This window comes from Protopterus annectens, chromosome 4.part0, assembly GCF_019279795.1.
Source record: "Protopterus annectens isolate FY-2018-M chromosome 4.part0, PAN1.0, whole genome shotgun sequence".
NCBI lineage: Eukaryota > Metazoa > Chordata > Ceratodontiformes > Protopteridae > Protopterus > Protopterus annectens.
In genome coordinates, this window is record NC_056733.1 from 288431479 (window position 1) to 288446551 (window position 15073).

The 15073-nt window shown below is 39.5% G+C and overlaps 1 protein-coding gene across 1 annotated transcript in view; it reads right to left on the reverse strand.

Moving 5' to 3' along the window:
* The window catches only part of PLBD2 (phospholipase B domain containing 2), a 634614-nt gene extending 620574 nt beyond the window's left edge, over nt 1-14040 (reverse strand). The window contains exon 1 of the mRNA XM_044068270.1: nt 13724-14040. Coding sequence (XP_043924205.1) covers nt 13724-13998 — 275 coding nt within the window. The 5' untranslated portion in view covers nt 13999-14040. The remainder of the gene's footprint in view (nt 1-13723) is intronic.
* Between the last annotated feature and the right edge of the window lie 1033 nt (nt 14041-15073).

Sequence of the window (15073 nt, forward strand, 5' to 3'; positions counted from 1 at the left end):
CAGGGACTACAACAATGTTTAATGAGAGAAGATGAACAGGAAGGTCACTGATGAATAATGAAAAAGGAGCAAGGGACTTAAGACTGAATACTGATGTACAAACATGTACAGTGTGCCAACAGGTTCATAGGTGTGTACTAGGCTAATGGCCCTGGAGCCTTTACAAGCCTAGCCCATAGGATTACCCTGGCATCATGCCACCCGACCTTAGTTCCCAATGCCTCTGTCAAGTAGAGCCACTGGAGTGATCCCCGAGGTGAATTTTCTACTTCCCATCCACTCATCAAGATTTCTCTTGAAGATGGGCAGTGAGGCGCTCTGCTCGACATGTATGGGAAGTCAGAAGTCTATTCCATAGCATGGGCAGTCTCTGGGTTATGAACCTGTCCCTCCATTTTGTTCTGTTGACTGTGGTTAATGAGATTGAGGTCTCTGGAGCGTGTAGTGCAGAGGGATTGGGAATGATGGATAGGTGGTTATTAGAGTAAGCCTGAAAAGGTTATTTAGATAACTTTGGAAATAGTTAATAGTATTGCGTCCAACGTTAATCTTAGCAAGCATGTGGAGCAGAATACTGTGGTTAGCAGTTTCACATGCTCTCAGCATACCTGCAAAAATGCGTACAGTGATGAGGGCCTCATTGGTGTACAGTATACAGAGAAGCTAGCAAAGAGCAGAGTTGCTGTGATACTGAATCCAAGATATTTGCCTGTCAGACCACCATAATTATTTGTGTGCTTAAGCAGTGGTTTGTGAAGATATTTTCAAAGGATTTATGGAAACAGCATTGAGTGGAGATAGTCTGTAAACCATTACGGATTTTTAGGGGAGGGTACTCAAACATTCCATCATAATCCCCATTCCCAAAGCTATAGGGAGTATTCGGGCAGAAAGGGATATGTTGTAGATGCATGCAAGAGGTTATCAATATAGCTTGTGAAAAACAGGGTGGAGCTTCTCTAAACACACACACACACACACACACACACACACACACACACACACACACACACACACACACACACACACACACACACACACACACACACACACACACACACACACACACAAAACCAATCTTTCTCTAAAGTGGAAGGTAGCTACATATGCAGCAGAAGGAGGAGGAAGGATCAGTAGAATTACCATGGTGAGAATAACAAAAATCAACAGAAAGCGACAACCACCTTGAAACAGTCTGCTTTGACATGGCTTGCCCTTTCTTTGTCCCATCATAGGAGATAATCAGGTGTTCAGCTTTCCTAAAGGACTTTACTGTGAAGTCCAGAATATGGAGAATCCCTTCTCCTCAATTTTTAGGTTCTGAATAGAAAAAAAAGTGAGACTGACAGTTTAATTCAGTGTAAACTTTGAATTGTCGGGCATGAATGATGTTCGAAAAGTAAACCTATCTTGATGGAAAACCAAATAGAGTTCAGCGACCATGACACCTTGCAACTTAGGATGCCCTTCTTGTAGAAGTCAGAGCAGTAAGTAACACAGCCTTCCGGTTACAATCTGTAAATTAGCCAAATAAGCTGGTTCAAAGGGAAACAAAAAGTTAATTCTGCCAGCACAAATTTAAGACCCCAAGTAGGTGCCACATACTTCCTAGATGGCCTTACATACAAAACCCCACTTCAAGAGCTGCCTGATCTAGGACAGAGAAGAAAGGGGAGGATTCACAGGCAGACATGTTGACATGGCCAAATGAGTCACCTTGATACAGGAATAAGACAGGCCAGAAGATAGTAACTCGTACAAATATTTAAGAACAAATGGTACATAATCTTAAACTGGGCCCTGGTTACTAATGTGGCACCAACCAGAAAATAATTTCCCCTTGATAACAAAAAGTATTCAAACAGGTTTTCTTGCTCCCTTTAGTACCTGCTTCACATTTTCATGAATTGAATACGATGACTAAAAAGTATCAATATTGAGTCATTCAGGCAGTCACTTGGAATTGAACCAACCAACACCAGAAACCGACTGTAGAAGGAAAAAGGCTAGCTGGTAAAATATAGTAACTTCAGCACAGCTCGAACAGAGTGTAACACACGTATAGACAACACTAGTGTTCCACCAAAATTCAGGCTATATCCACTCGATAAAAACAAATCTTTTATTGAAAATAAGATTTAGCGCTTTCATCTGTTAAAAATCAGACTTCCTCAGAACCACAATGGAGTACTTCCAGTTCACATTTAAATAACCTTTTTGGCACCAAAAATTCAAAAGGAATTAAAGAGACAGTCATAACAACTCCATATACACATACTGCTATGCTATAAACAGCTAAGCATTTCAACAGATCCAGTGTGCGGATATAAAAAAATGACAATATAAATATAATGACAATGTAAATAAATAAAAAATTATGGTAAATAAAATGAAATACACTCTGCACGTACTAACCATCTTAAAACATACTCCAAATATATGCAATAGTGAAATGGTAAAACTTGCATGACTAGTGCTCATAAATTGTAACAAGTCAACAATACAATGGCAACATCCATGATATATCTATGCCATGATTAAAAATGGTTTAATACTTAAATTTTCATTTATGCCAGGTGACCTAAGGGCATCGGTTCAGGTGACCTAAGGGCATCGGTCAAAATTTGCCACTTACTTTCTTTCATGGCTAAAAGTACTTCCCATTTCCCCCATAAGTAAATACTTCTACGTGATCTATAATGGCAAATTTAAAACCATGTGATTCACCATATATGGATATGTGTTTATAAAGTGCATTGTTATTGTCTTTAATCTTTATCTTGTAAATATGTTCATATACTCGTTTCCTAAGGGCTCTCTCTGTTTTGCCTATATAGAATGCGCTGCAGGCCTAACATGTAGCAATATATACGACTTGTTTGGTGCTACAATTTCCTGCTTTGCATTTAATGTTAGTCTTGTTGATATCTCCTAACTTAATATTGCCTACCTCATTTATGGCATAACATTGTTTGTAGGTACCGCATTTTCTAGTTCCCATCGAGGGCTTTGTATTATGTACAGTTTTATGTTTAGAAGCTTTCTCCAATAATTTTTTTAATGTTGGGTGCTGTTTTATATACAAAGCTAGGATAATTGCCCAAAACGGAAGCTACATCATCATTTACTGTTATTAAATTCCAGAGCTGTCTTAAAATATCTCTAATATACTTCGTGTAAGGAGTATACATCAAGACGCAAACTCGATTACAACACATACCTACATAGTCATATCCCTTCTTTCTATTATGAATCTTCAGTGTTCAATTGGGATGCATCAAACCCCCATGTCTTCTGCGAGTAGATCCACTCTCTGGAGAAGCTTGTGGTAATTGCCCTTAACCAATTCTATGCTAGAAGGGACTCACTCAATCTTCCGAATTACTCCAGATATCAGAGGAAAGGGCAGAAGTGCATAAAGGAAAATTTTCCATGCCTGCCTGCTGGTGCAGAATTTGCTTGTTTACCTCCTTTCAGAACAGACAACTAATCTATTTGAGGTGTTCCCCACAACTGAATCAATTCCTGGAAGACACTCTCATTCAGTTTCCATTCATGAGGGTCTGTCCTTATCCTCCTCATCTTGTCTGCCACTACATTTTGCTCTGACAGAATGTAGGAAGAATAAAAGGTTAAATGATTCAAATCAACCTCCTAAGCTGTCACAGCCAGTCCACACAGAGGGTAAGACCTGGTGCTCCCCCGTTACTTTATATACCACATCACTATGGTGTTGACTAATCACCTGCAAAGATCCCAGCGACCACAAATGATAAAAAGATTCTATAGCATGGAACACAGCAAACAATTCTTTGATATTTATACATTTTTTTGGCCTGTGTTTTGTTCCAAAGACTCTGCACTCTTACCCCCAGTGAACCAGACCCCTGCCCCCCCCAGGCAAAATCTGAAGTATCGGTTGTCAGAGAATGAGCTGGGGTGGGAAGGAAGAATGGCAGACATGGATTCAGAGCAATCTGCTGTCTCCATCACAGTAGTTCACGCTTCATAAAATCCAAAACAAGAATTTGAAATTCCAGCGGGTGAAAATGTTAAAAACCATGGATTGTTTTCATGTGCAACCTGGTAAGAGGAATCACTGAATGTCATGAACCTTAAAATCCCAAAATTTGAGAAGGTCAGGAAGATTTCCAGACACAAGCTATGTTCTCCTTGGTTACAAATGCCTTTTGCAAGGAAGAAGAATCTAGAAGGTATTCAAGAAACAAGCTTGTGACAGGGAATTAGAGAGGATTTTTGACGGTTGATATGAAACCCCCTGTTGATATGAAAGCCAAGTTGAGAAGGAGATTTGTTGTCCATGAGAGACCCTCAAAACACTTAAAAAAGATTCTGCAAAGATAAGCAAGTCATCTAAATAAGAAAAGGTGTAGCTCCAGTGCATTCACATATTTTGTAAACACCCTTGGGGCTGTAGACAACCCCACAGGGTAGTGCAGAGAACTGGCAATGTGACCCAGACACGAAAAATCTGAGTAAACCACTGAACTCTATGGCAATAGCAATGTGATGATAAAAGTTAGCATAAAACCTAACGGAAGAGTAAGAAGAAATTCTAAAGTCATCATTTTGAACAGCCAAGATGAGGAAAGACAGGTAGAGTAGTGGTCTCCAATAAGGAACTATCTTTGATTCTATTTCATAATGTTTATGTTGTCATTCTCCCCTTTGGTTCTGAGGTACTGGTATTATGACCCACAAACAAAGCATATGATGAAGAACCGGAGGACAAAAATCTGTCTAGTGGGGGGGTGGGAGGATTTCCCAAAAAGGAGGTAGTTTATCCAGTGCCATTTGTTACCTTACTGAACTGCTCTCCCCGAGCACATTTATCTGAAATAATCTGCTGCCAAAGAAGACTGAGAACAAATCTATATGGGACAGGGGAGGAAGGGGAGAGCGGGAGAGGGAGGGAAAAATTTTTAGATCCATGTTCATTGAAAGCTTGCTGTGTTTTTTTTCTAACTTTCTGAAAAAAGAACCAAAGATTTAGAAAAAGGGGGTTGAAAATTTTAAGTAACTCCGGGATCAGTTTGCCTCTTTCATTAAACTGTTTCAGGACCAGAGTAGCACAAGGACCAAAAGCAAAGAAGAATTCAAAATCTCAAAATTTTACTTCTGTGAAAACTTCCAATTACATATGCAGGCAAAATGACTCATCACAGTAGCAGCAGCTGTAGCACTGGACACAGACACTCTCCTGAGAAAGAGTAGCAATAATATGAATCAGAGGGCAACATGACAGAGAAGTTCCTCAAACTGTCCGCACAAGTTAACAAGTACTTTAATATACAAGCCTGGTAGTTCAGGATTCTAATGGCTATAGCTGAAGAAGAAAAAAAATGCTTTCCAAACTGATCAAAAGCTTTACCATTTACCATCCTCCTTGTGGGAAGGCAAAGGATTAGCAGTGATCAGAACCACGTTAATAACCGAAGGGAAAAAAATACAAATAGCTACTAGATTAGACCCAAGGTAAGAAAACAAATACTTGTTAGACTTTATAAAGTTCTTCAGTCTATCTGCCTTTTTAAGGACAGAAAACTGACTATCAAGATTATTGCAGGCAGAATCAAAAAATCCTCCAAGGCTTGCAATATGGGATGAATAGGTGTAGTGTGTGGCATATCCATTTGTTGCAGATCATAGTATCTCCTTAAGGGGGGCATCCATTTGTTCTCATAAAAATACATTACTAATCATCGTGGACACAATCTCAAACTCCTCTGTAGGAAAGACTGAGGAAATATTCCCCTCAGAATCAGAGTCAGGTAGCTGTAAAGAAAATACAGAAGAAGCCCTTTCTCTGGCATTGTCAGAATCCTCTCATAAAACAAATATTTGTGGATTTATAATTATGTTTGAATTTTCCTGCTGTTTCACAGGATTCTAAAACTGTAATAAAGATTTTGGCACTCCGTCTGTTTACATGGAGCTCTCCTCAAGGTCTTGACAGAGTATGTGAAAGGTCCTTTTAAGCTTTGAAGAGCTGCTTAGTTGGGTGGATATTGACCCAAATAGTTTTGGCTGCAACAGTGTCTAATGTTAAACATCCTTATTTACACTACCTGATTAGTTAGCATGGTGGGTTTAAAAGGATGCTGCCTTCTGTGTCAAGTGTGCAAAATCGGAATCACCCCTTTTACTTCACTTTTTTATACAGAGGACTAAGTCTCTGCGTGAGGTCAAGGGTACATGGTTTGAATCTCTTTTAGTGCCTTTAAGGCACTCTGTAAACACTTCTCTCTGGTATCTTGCATTCCCCTCCACCAATATTGCAGGAGTTGCTTGTTAGTCTTGGGGAGTTTGGTATGCCAGCTGCCCCCCACCCCACACACACACCCCTCTCCTACTGTATTCATGGACATGTACCCATACATACACACACCCCTCTCCTACTGTATTCATGGACACGTACCCATACATACACACAAAAAAAATACCTTATCCAATAACTACCCCCTTACTGTGACCTCCCAGGCAGAGGGCGCGCACACAGACACACACACACACACACACACACACACACACACACACACACACATATTTATTCTCTACATAATAATTAATACTCATACACTTTATTGGAAGCCAGGAATTCTAAAATCATCCAGTTGGATGACTTGTTGAAATTCTGACTTCAGACAACAACAGAAACAAAAAAAGTGTGAATATCATATTTCAATGGCACTTGCAGTTCTTGTGATGGAATGTTTGATTTTGCTATGTTGCTTCATGCTTTATAAGTGCTGCATAGCAAGGGCCATCACAAAGCTACTGACTAATGATGATTAGACCTCCCATAACATATTTACTTAATTTGGTGGGCTGGTTCATAGATCCTTTTCAGCCACAACCCAGGCCAATAAATAAACACATGAATGTAATATTTATATCCATATAAAATACACACACACCTGGTCAACCTTCAGGATATTTTTGAAGTATGGAGTTCCCTATAACAGGGGCTACTTTTGAGAATGTGTTTTCTCAAACTACCTTTATGAAAAACTGGTCTCACTAATGATTAGGTCAGAATAAAAATTGTGACAAACAAAAGTGTACCCTGAAAAACTGGGCTTCCACACACGGCCGGCCTTAGGCATAGGTGAACTAGGCGACCGCCTAGGGCGCCGTGCAGGCCGGCCTCAAAAGGGCGCAATTCACGGACCGGAGTTCTTTTGTGACGACCCCTAACCCGGAAAAGCCGAACAGACAACATTTCTTTTTTTTTTTAATTTCACTGCCGCCGCCCTAAAGACTACAATTGCGCCCTCCCCAGCATCAAAAGGGCGCAATTTATGTAGCGGAGTTCTGCTGTGACGATTCCTGACCGGGAAAGCCAAACAACAACAACAAGATGATTTTTTTTCTTTCATCGCCGAGAGGCTATATAAGTATCTAGATAACCTTCCAGTACAACACCTGCTTAACAAGAAATCTTGACCGCAGACAAATTATAAAACGGGCAAAGAATATTGATCAGATTGCTAGTTGCTTGCGCATCGCAGCTGTTGTACAACTTGGGAAAAATTAGTGCAGGACACCTGGTGAATACATTCACTCACGGAACCCGCTTCCTGTCTTCAAAATCCAACAACCTACCATCAATTTGAAAAGTATCAAAGCGCAGAAAAAGAAGTATAAACACAAAAATACTCAAAAAGAATCAGCTTAAAGGCGAATGCCAGAAGCTTGCATACAGTGGAATAACGCAAAACTAAATAAAACAAAAACCGGAATAAAGATCGTGATGCAAATTAGAGAGAGTGTACAATAATAAAAGCACTAAAAACTCAAATTTAAATATGCAAACTGATGAGTAACAGTACAATATATCAAAAAGTATTTAACCTCCTGATTGAAATGAAAGTACAAAACATACAAACAGGAAATGAAAAGGGATGGGAAAGCACAAGCATATAACACGGGGGAAAGCAGCAGTCACTATAGCAACAGAAAATAGCTGGTGTAACCCGAGAATTAAAAAGTACACATGCACGCGCAGGCAGAAATACACAGACACATCGACCAAAAGCAGTAGAAAAACACAAAACATACAAACAGGAAATGAAAAGGGATGGGAAAGCACAAGCATATAACACGGGGGAAAGCAGCAGTCACTATAGCAACAGAAAATAGCTGGTGTAACCCGAGAATTAAAAGTACACATGCACGCGCAGGCAGAAATACACAGACACATCGACCAAAAGCAGTAGAAAAACACTGACATACTGTACATTGTTTGACCAGATACCTCTGAAGATACGGTACACAAATGTAAAACACTCCATGAATACAAATTAAAAGAGAAATAAAAAGAAAGGCAACAACTATACCAGCAGCTAAACCAGTTTATGAAAAAGAACAGGGGTGGGGTGGGGTAGGGAGTCTTACTGCTTAAACATGTTTTTGAAAGTTGTCGTCAAACTTGCTAACCATGTGAACGTTTCTAGGGTTAAAACACATACTATTAGTTAAAACATCTTCAGAAAAAAAAGTAATGGGGGGTGGGAGTTCAGTATGTTTGCATGTATTTGTCATTTTTTCTACCAAGATTACTATTGTTTTGAATATTTTTGAGGCTGTGTCACAAGAAAAACAGTATAGACACTTGTGAAACATTGTACTACTGCTATACAAGTCTCCACACATGGACTTATTCATGGCCAGAACTCAGCTGAGGTGTTGTGCTGCATTAGTACCAGTTTGCAAATGGGACTGTGCAATAGTACCAACAGCTTCACAGAAGGGTTCTTATAGGTTCATAGGTGTGTACAATGCTAATGGCCCTGGAGCCCTTACAGGCCTAGCCCATAGGATTACCCTGGCATCATGCCACCTGACCTTGGTTCCCAGTGCCTCTGTCGAGTAGAGCCACTGGAGTGATCCCCGGGGTGAATTTTCTATTTCCAATCCACTCATCAAGATTTCTCTTAAGAGGGCCAGTGAGGTGCTCTGTTTGCATGGCCGGCCTTAGGCATAGGTGAACTAGGCGACCGCCTAGGGCGCTATACAGGCCACCCTTGTAAAGGGCATGTTATGCATTTATTTACTTATTTTTTTTAAGTTTGCGCTCTTCTTGGTGCTGAAACCAGAGGGCGGAGGGTGGGGGAGGCGAGCCTAGCACCCTCCCACTTACAGCTATAGGTTAGCCAGGAGGCTAAAAAAAATAAACGTTTAGTTTGTAGTGCAATCTTCTCCTTTAAAGCGAAACTTGCGTGCGTCACGACGCAAATGTCATACAAATGCATTATGCAGTTCCGCGCAGAATTTAAGCCAGCAGTTCAAAAGAAGAGTTGTTGTCTGTTTCCTTGTGTGGCCGTTTGGGTTATAAAGAAGGTAAGTGTATGTGTGTGTGCGCGTTTATGTGTAATTTAAACTGTTTATTTCTGTATGAGAAAGAATGCGTGTGGGTATGTACGTATGTGTATGGAATTTAAATTCGTTGTTCTGTTTGTATGAAATAGAAAGTGTGTGTATGTTACTGTGTAAGAGTAGGTGTGTGTGTGTGTGTGTGTGTGTGTGTGTGTGTGTATGGAATTTAAACTAGCCGTTCGTTCCTTTGAGAGTCTTTGTTGCTGTGCAAGAGAGTAGGTGTGCGTGTGTTGCTTTGTGACAGAGTCGCTGTATGTGTGTGCTGTGGCAGAACAGAGAGGTCTTGCTCTTTCCCTCATTTCAAATGTTGGCAGGGTAGCAGGCAGCTCCAAGGGAAATGTGCTCCTTTCATACTACAGTTGTTTTTATTTCCTAGACATGCACTCAGAGTTGAAGATAACTTGTAAACTTGCCACATAAATAATTGGGTATGTGATATGACTGTACTGTAAACTTCCAAAAGAGGACATCTTACCTTCAAAAGTTAGAAACACAATTTTCATTTCTCTGCAAGTTTAATTTTCACAAATTACTGCATGTCATATACAGTGTAAAACAAAATATCAGTGTGTCAGACAAACAGCTTATTTAATCTTTCATAAAACCCTACTGCTTCAGCTTCAGCTTTCAAAAGAGAAGTTGTATTACATACCACAATACTAAGCACCATTATTCAGGTATTTAACATTCAGCAGAACTGAAGTGAGTGCAATTTAAGTATTATCATCTTTTACTAACATTTCTAAAACTAGAAACCTAATTTCCTGTTTTGTTGGGAATGGCTACTGGGGTTTATAGGCTTATACTTGCATGGTCTTCAATTAAGTAGTCACTGGAGGATGTTCAGAGTACCTCCCCAAAGTAAATGTAAGTAGAAAGACAAGAACTGCTTACAACAATAGCCCGTAATGAATGCATCTCACAAGTTACCAAAACACATCACCAGTGACTGTAGATATTTGGTCAAATGAGGTTGGATGGCTCTTTCAATTTTTTCATCTGCTATTATTACATTCTTGTCCCTTCCTAGTCATGTTCAGTATTGGGTTGTGTTATCTTCTTAACCACTTAACGTTTCCTTATTCCTCTTAAAGAGAAACATGGACTGAAAGATGTGTTTGTAAGGAACTTGCATGCATTCTGTAGCTGTGGGAAGAGTGCTGTGCATGTTGCTGTATTCATTGTTTTCATTTCCTGTCTACTTTTGAATGTCAAAATATTAACTGTAATTGCTTACTTGTATTTGTCTGCATTGCTACGTTCACCTTTGTTTCTGTTATATTGTCCTTATTGCTATGTTTTATTATGCATACTCTGGAGCTTTTCTCCCCGGGCCACCGCTGAGGCATGGTACGTAATGTCCTAGTTGCCGATTTATTTGTCGCATTTTAAGAGGGGATAGGGGTTTTGCATTCCTTAGTGTGCCATCCTTTGTTCAAGATGCCTAGTTACTATAAACTTGTATGTTTCTACCATTTTTTCTTTAATGCAATGTAGGCAATTAATTCTTCAAGGGCAGCAAGCACTGAATTTGTAGATGGAACAGTGAAATGTAAAGTTCTTTGTCAGTTATAGCATCTTCATTAGTTACAAATTTCTTTAATGTAGAATTATTCAGATGATGTTTACTTCTGCAGAGATTGTGCTTAATGACCGATACTGTTTGGGGGGCCTTTTATGGTTAAAATGTTCTGAAATGGGCAGGTTTGTCATTATTGGGTCATACATTTTGTTTCATTACTGGAAACATGTTCAAAACTATACATTTAACACACTGTAAGAAGTGCAAATGTTTTCAGTGTGCAACTAGCTGTTTTTTGTTTATCAAATGGCACACTGTGTTGTAAAATCTGAAAGCAGTGTTAATAGCATAATTGCCTTTGGTGCAGAAGCCTGTGGATTCCACTCCCACACCATGTAGATGGAGTGCTGATATGCAGTGCCCATATTATTGTTGATTATTTGGTGCACAAGGGGGGATAGGGGTTCTACACTCCTGAGTATGGCCTTTTGTATGAGATACCTAGTGATTGTGAACTTGTTATTCATTTCCTATTGCAATATTGCCAACTTACCAAATTTTTATTGTAATACAGGCAATTAATTTTTCAAGGGCAGCAGGCACTGAATTTGTAGATAACATTGATATGTAAAGTTGTTTGCCAGTAGTAACCTCTTCATTAGTTACAGATTTCTTTAATGTGGAATTCAGGGGATTTTACTTCTGCAGAGATTGTGCGTGTGCAGTAATATTGGTGGATTGTAATGACAGAAGTCTTGAGTGGCCTTTTATTGTTGAAATTTTTTGAAATGGGTAGTGTTCGGTTCATAAATCTTGTCTCATTGCTTATTAAAAGAATGTTTAAAACTACAAATTTAAAAACATATTCTAACAAGTGGTGCTGTATTATACAAGGAATATAATACAATGAATATAATGCAATACAATCAGGAAAGTGAATTAAAGAATAAATACATGTATGCATGTCTCTAAAAAAGTGTGTGCAAGGAGTCTGTTTTGAAAACAGCCCAAAGGTAAACTTAATTCTCCAACCAGATGCATTTCTATGAATGTGGGTTTTCAATTTCTATGAATGTGGGTTTTCATGCTGTTTCAATGAATGTGAGTTTTGCCATTTCAATGAATGAGAGTTTCAAGGGCAGACAAGTTTACTGCTCATGCTAAGTCTGTTTTCATTGTGAGACTGTATTGTTTGTTTAGCAAGTGGCCGTTTGTGTTTGTGCTATTTTGTTTCAATATCTGTAATCATTGTAGAAGAAAATAATAGAACATATGCATGGTAACTGGTGAGATAACCAAATAATGGAACACTGGAATGGCTGAGGAGGGGGCTGCTGCTGGGGGTTGCTGCAGGAGGGGCTTCTCTGGGGTGGTGGTCTAGTACCCTTCCTAGAACCCTATTTGACCATGATCTGGCTCTTGTATTTCAAGTAGAAAATACATATGCAAAGGTAGCTACATTACAAGGTATCTTTTTCTTCCTATGCATTTAAATAATTTAAGGACATGACTGGAGTGGCTTTATTGGGGAATGACCTAGTGGGCGTGGCTCAAATAGGGGTGTTTCATGAGTGTGGTGTGGGTGGAGCTTAAGGGGCACCTGAGCACTACTTCGCCTAGGGCACCATTTCGGCTAAGGCCGGCCCTGCTTCCACAAAAAAAGGAGTGTTCTCAAATGGGCTTTCAAAATGAATAAGAGAGTTAATAAACACATATCGTACAAGGATCTAAACTACATGAGTATATACTTATGATAAAATACATGTGTAGAATGACTATCCTTTAGTAGGTATCAAGGGTATGACTTGCACATTTCTAGATTTTCATGGCTTTAAAGAACTAAAACAATGCCATTCAACAAAAACAAACTGAAAATGTCTGTAGCTCCGCAGTATGCGTTCAACTAATGAATCTCAAAAATGCAAGCTGCGTCTTCTTTTTTCTTTCGGTTGTTCCCATTAGGGGTCGCCGCAGCGGATCATCTGTTTCCATTTCTTCCTGTATCTTGCCCTGTCACACCAACCTGCACCTTAATGTTTATAGGACTACAACACTATAACGGCCTTCCCATGACTTCATAATTTCGAGTTACTAAGGAAAGTAGCCACAGCGATTAAGCGTATGGTGGTGGTCAGACTATATCCCAGCACCTATGTCAGATTATGTTTGTGGCAAAACAACGCTGTACGTTCCATGAAGTACTGATTCACAATTAGTACTTCACGATCACTCAAAGTGCGTTAACACTATGAACTGTACCGAATCAATACATTTTATTGCCTTTATTCAACTTACTTTTAATCTGATTGGCCATTTCATTTGCCTAAGGACTGCAAAATCTTTAGGTCATCTACTTTCTATCGACATAAAAAAAGCAGTAAGCCGTCATTACCATCTTCCTAGAGCTACAATGTTTATGGGTAGGGATAATACCTCAGTACTTCCAACTTACTTCTGCGGGCACCGCATATGGAAAACCGAATCAATACATTTTATTGCCTTTATTCAACTTACTTTTAATCGGATTGCTCATTTCATTTGCATGAGGACTGCAAAATGTATAGGTCATCTATTCTCTACCACCGACATAACAAAAAAGCAGCAAGCCGTAATTAACATCTTCCTAGATCTACAATATTTATGGGTAGGGGCAAATGGAAAACACCTCAGTACTTCAACTTACTTCTGTGGTCACCTCGCGGTGCTTACGCTCGCTCACCCCCAAATATACCAGTCAATTGAAAGGAAAATTCTAAAAAGAAGCCACGCACAATATGGCAATTATAAAACTATCAAACTCACCCAGTCTGCTGTATTTTGTCAGAGAACTTAGCCCACGCAATGAAGTTAGGATCGATCCCAGACACCACTTTCAGCTGCCCCGAACTCGGATCAAGTACCACAGACCTTAACACTACATCTGATGAAGGAGCAGCACAGGCACAGAATGCAGAAAACAGAAACAATACCGCCACTGCCACATTTAACAACTGCAACGTATACATTGGAGCTCTTCCACAAAATTCAGTGCCGCAAATTCTATTTCGTTGCAGCCTACTGAGGCTAAGAGAAGACATGTTGCTCCTGAAACAGCGGCTGGCAAACAATCACGTGGACAGAAAGCATCAGCTGATCGTTTTAAGTGTCTAGTTGTGTATTGTAGTGTCAACGGTTCTTGTAATTGGTGTATTAAAATTAGGGTTGCCACCCTTTCAAATGCCCAAAGTGGGACATTTTTGGTACAAACATCAGGATTGCAGGATGAAACATACCCACGGTCAGTACAAAGGACATAACTTCACTTTTATGTCTAAATAAAAGCTTATTGTTGCAGCATTTCAGTTGCTTATTCGGTTTCTTATAACATTTAGGTGTTTCAGATACAGAATAACTGTTTTATGCAATTATTACATAAATATAGGAAATAATTTTGTCCTAAAATATCAGGACATTTGCCTTTTTTTCAGGACACAACTGCCCAAAGAGGGACTCTCCCTCGCAAAGTGGGACAGGTGGTAACCCTAAATATATGAGGTTGAGCCCTTTTGACGTCCTTAGCTTCTAAGAATGGTTAATTTTTTGGGGACCTGATTGAAAGCCGCGAGACTTTTGTTAGGTACTTTTTTGTAATTTAATGTACAAGTGCAGATGCATGCACCACCAAACGCATTTAAATACAAATGAATAGTACTACTACTACTACATAATCGGTATTTTTAGCGTATTTATTTCTGAACCAGTAAAATTAGCTGATCGTCTAGGACCCTTTTCAGGTAGGAACTGGATTTCGGATCAACGGTAAAAGCAAGGGGAGGGGGCTTTACAGTAGCGTCAACCAACATAGGAGGTGATTATCTGTCCTTTTTTAAATACAATACCTCTCAATGTATCTCATTAACATTCTGGGGCCTCCAGCAAGTGTTGGTTTGGGGGCTGGCCTTAGGTGAAATAGTATCACCTACCCATACCTCTCAAGTGTAGCTCATTACAACGCATGTTTTTTATTGTTCCCAGTCGAAGGGGGGGGAGGTTAGTACACATTTAGTGCTGAGATTTTTAAAATAATATCCATGGTGAATCATATTATTTAAGCTTTATGTAAGCATAGAATAACCGATTTAACCATCCTCTGAGCTTCCTGGTTGAAGTTGT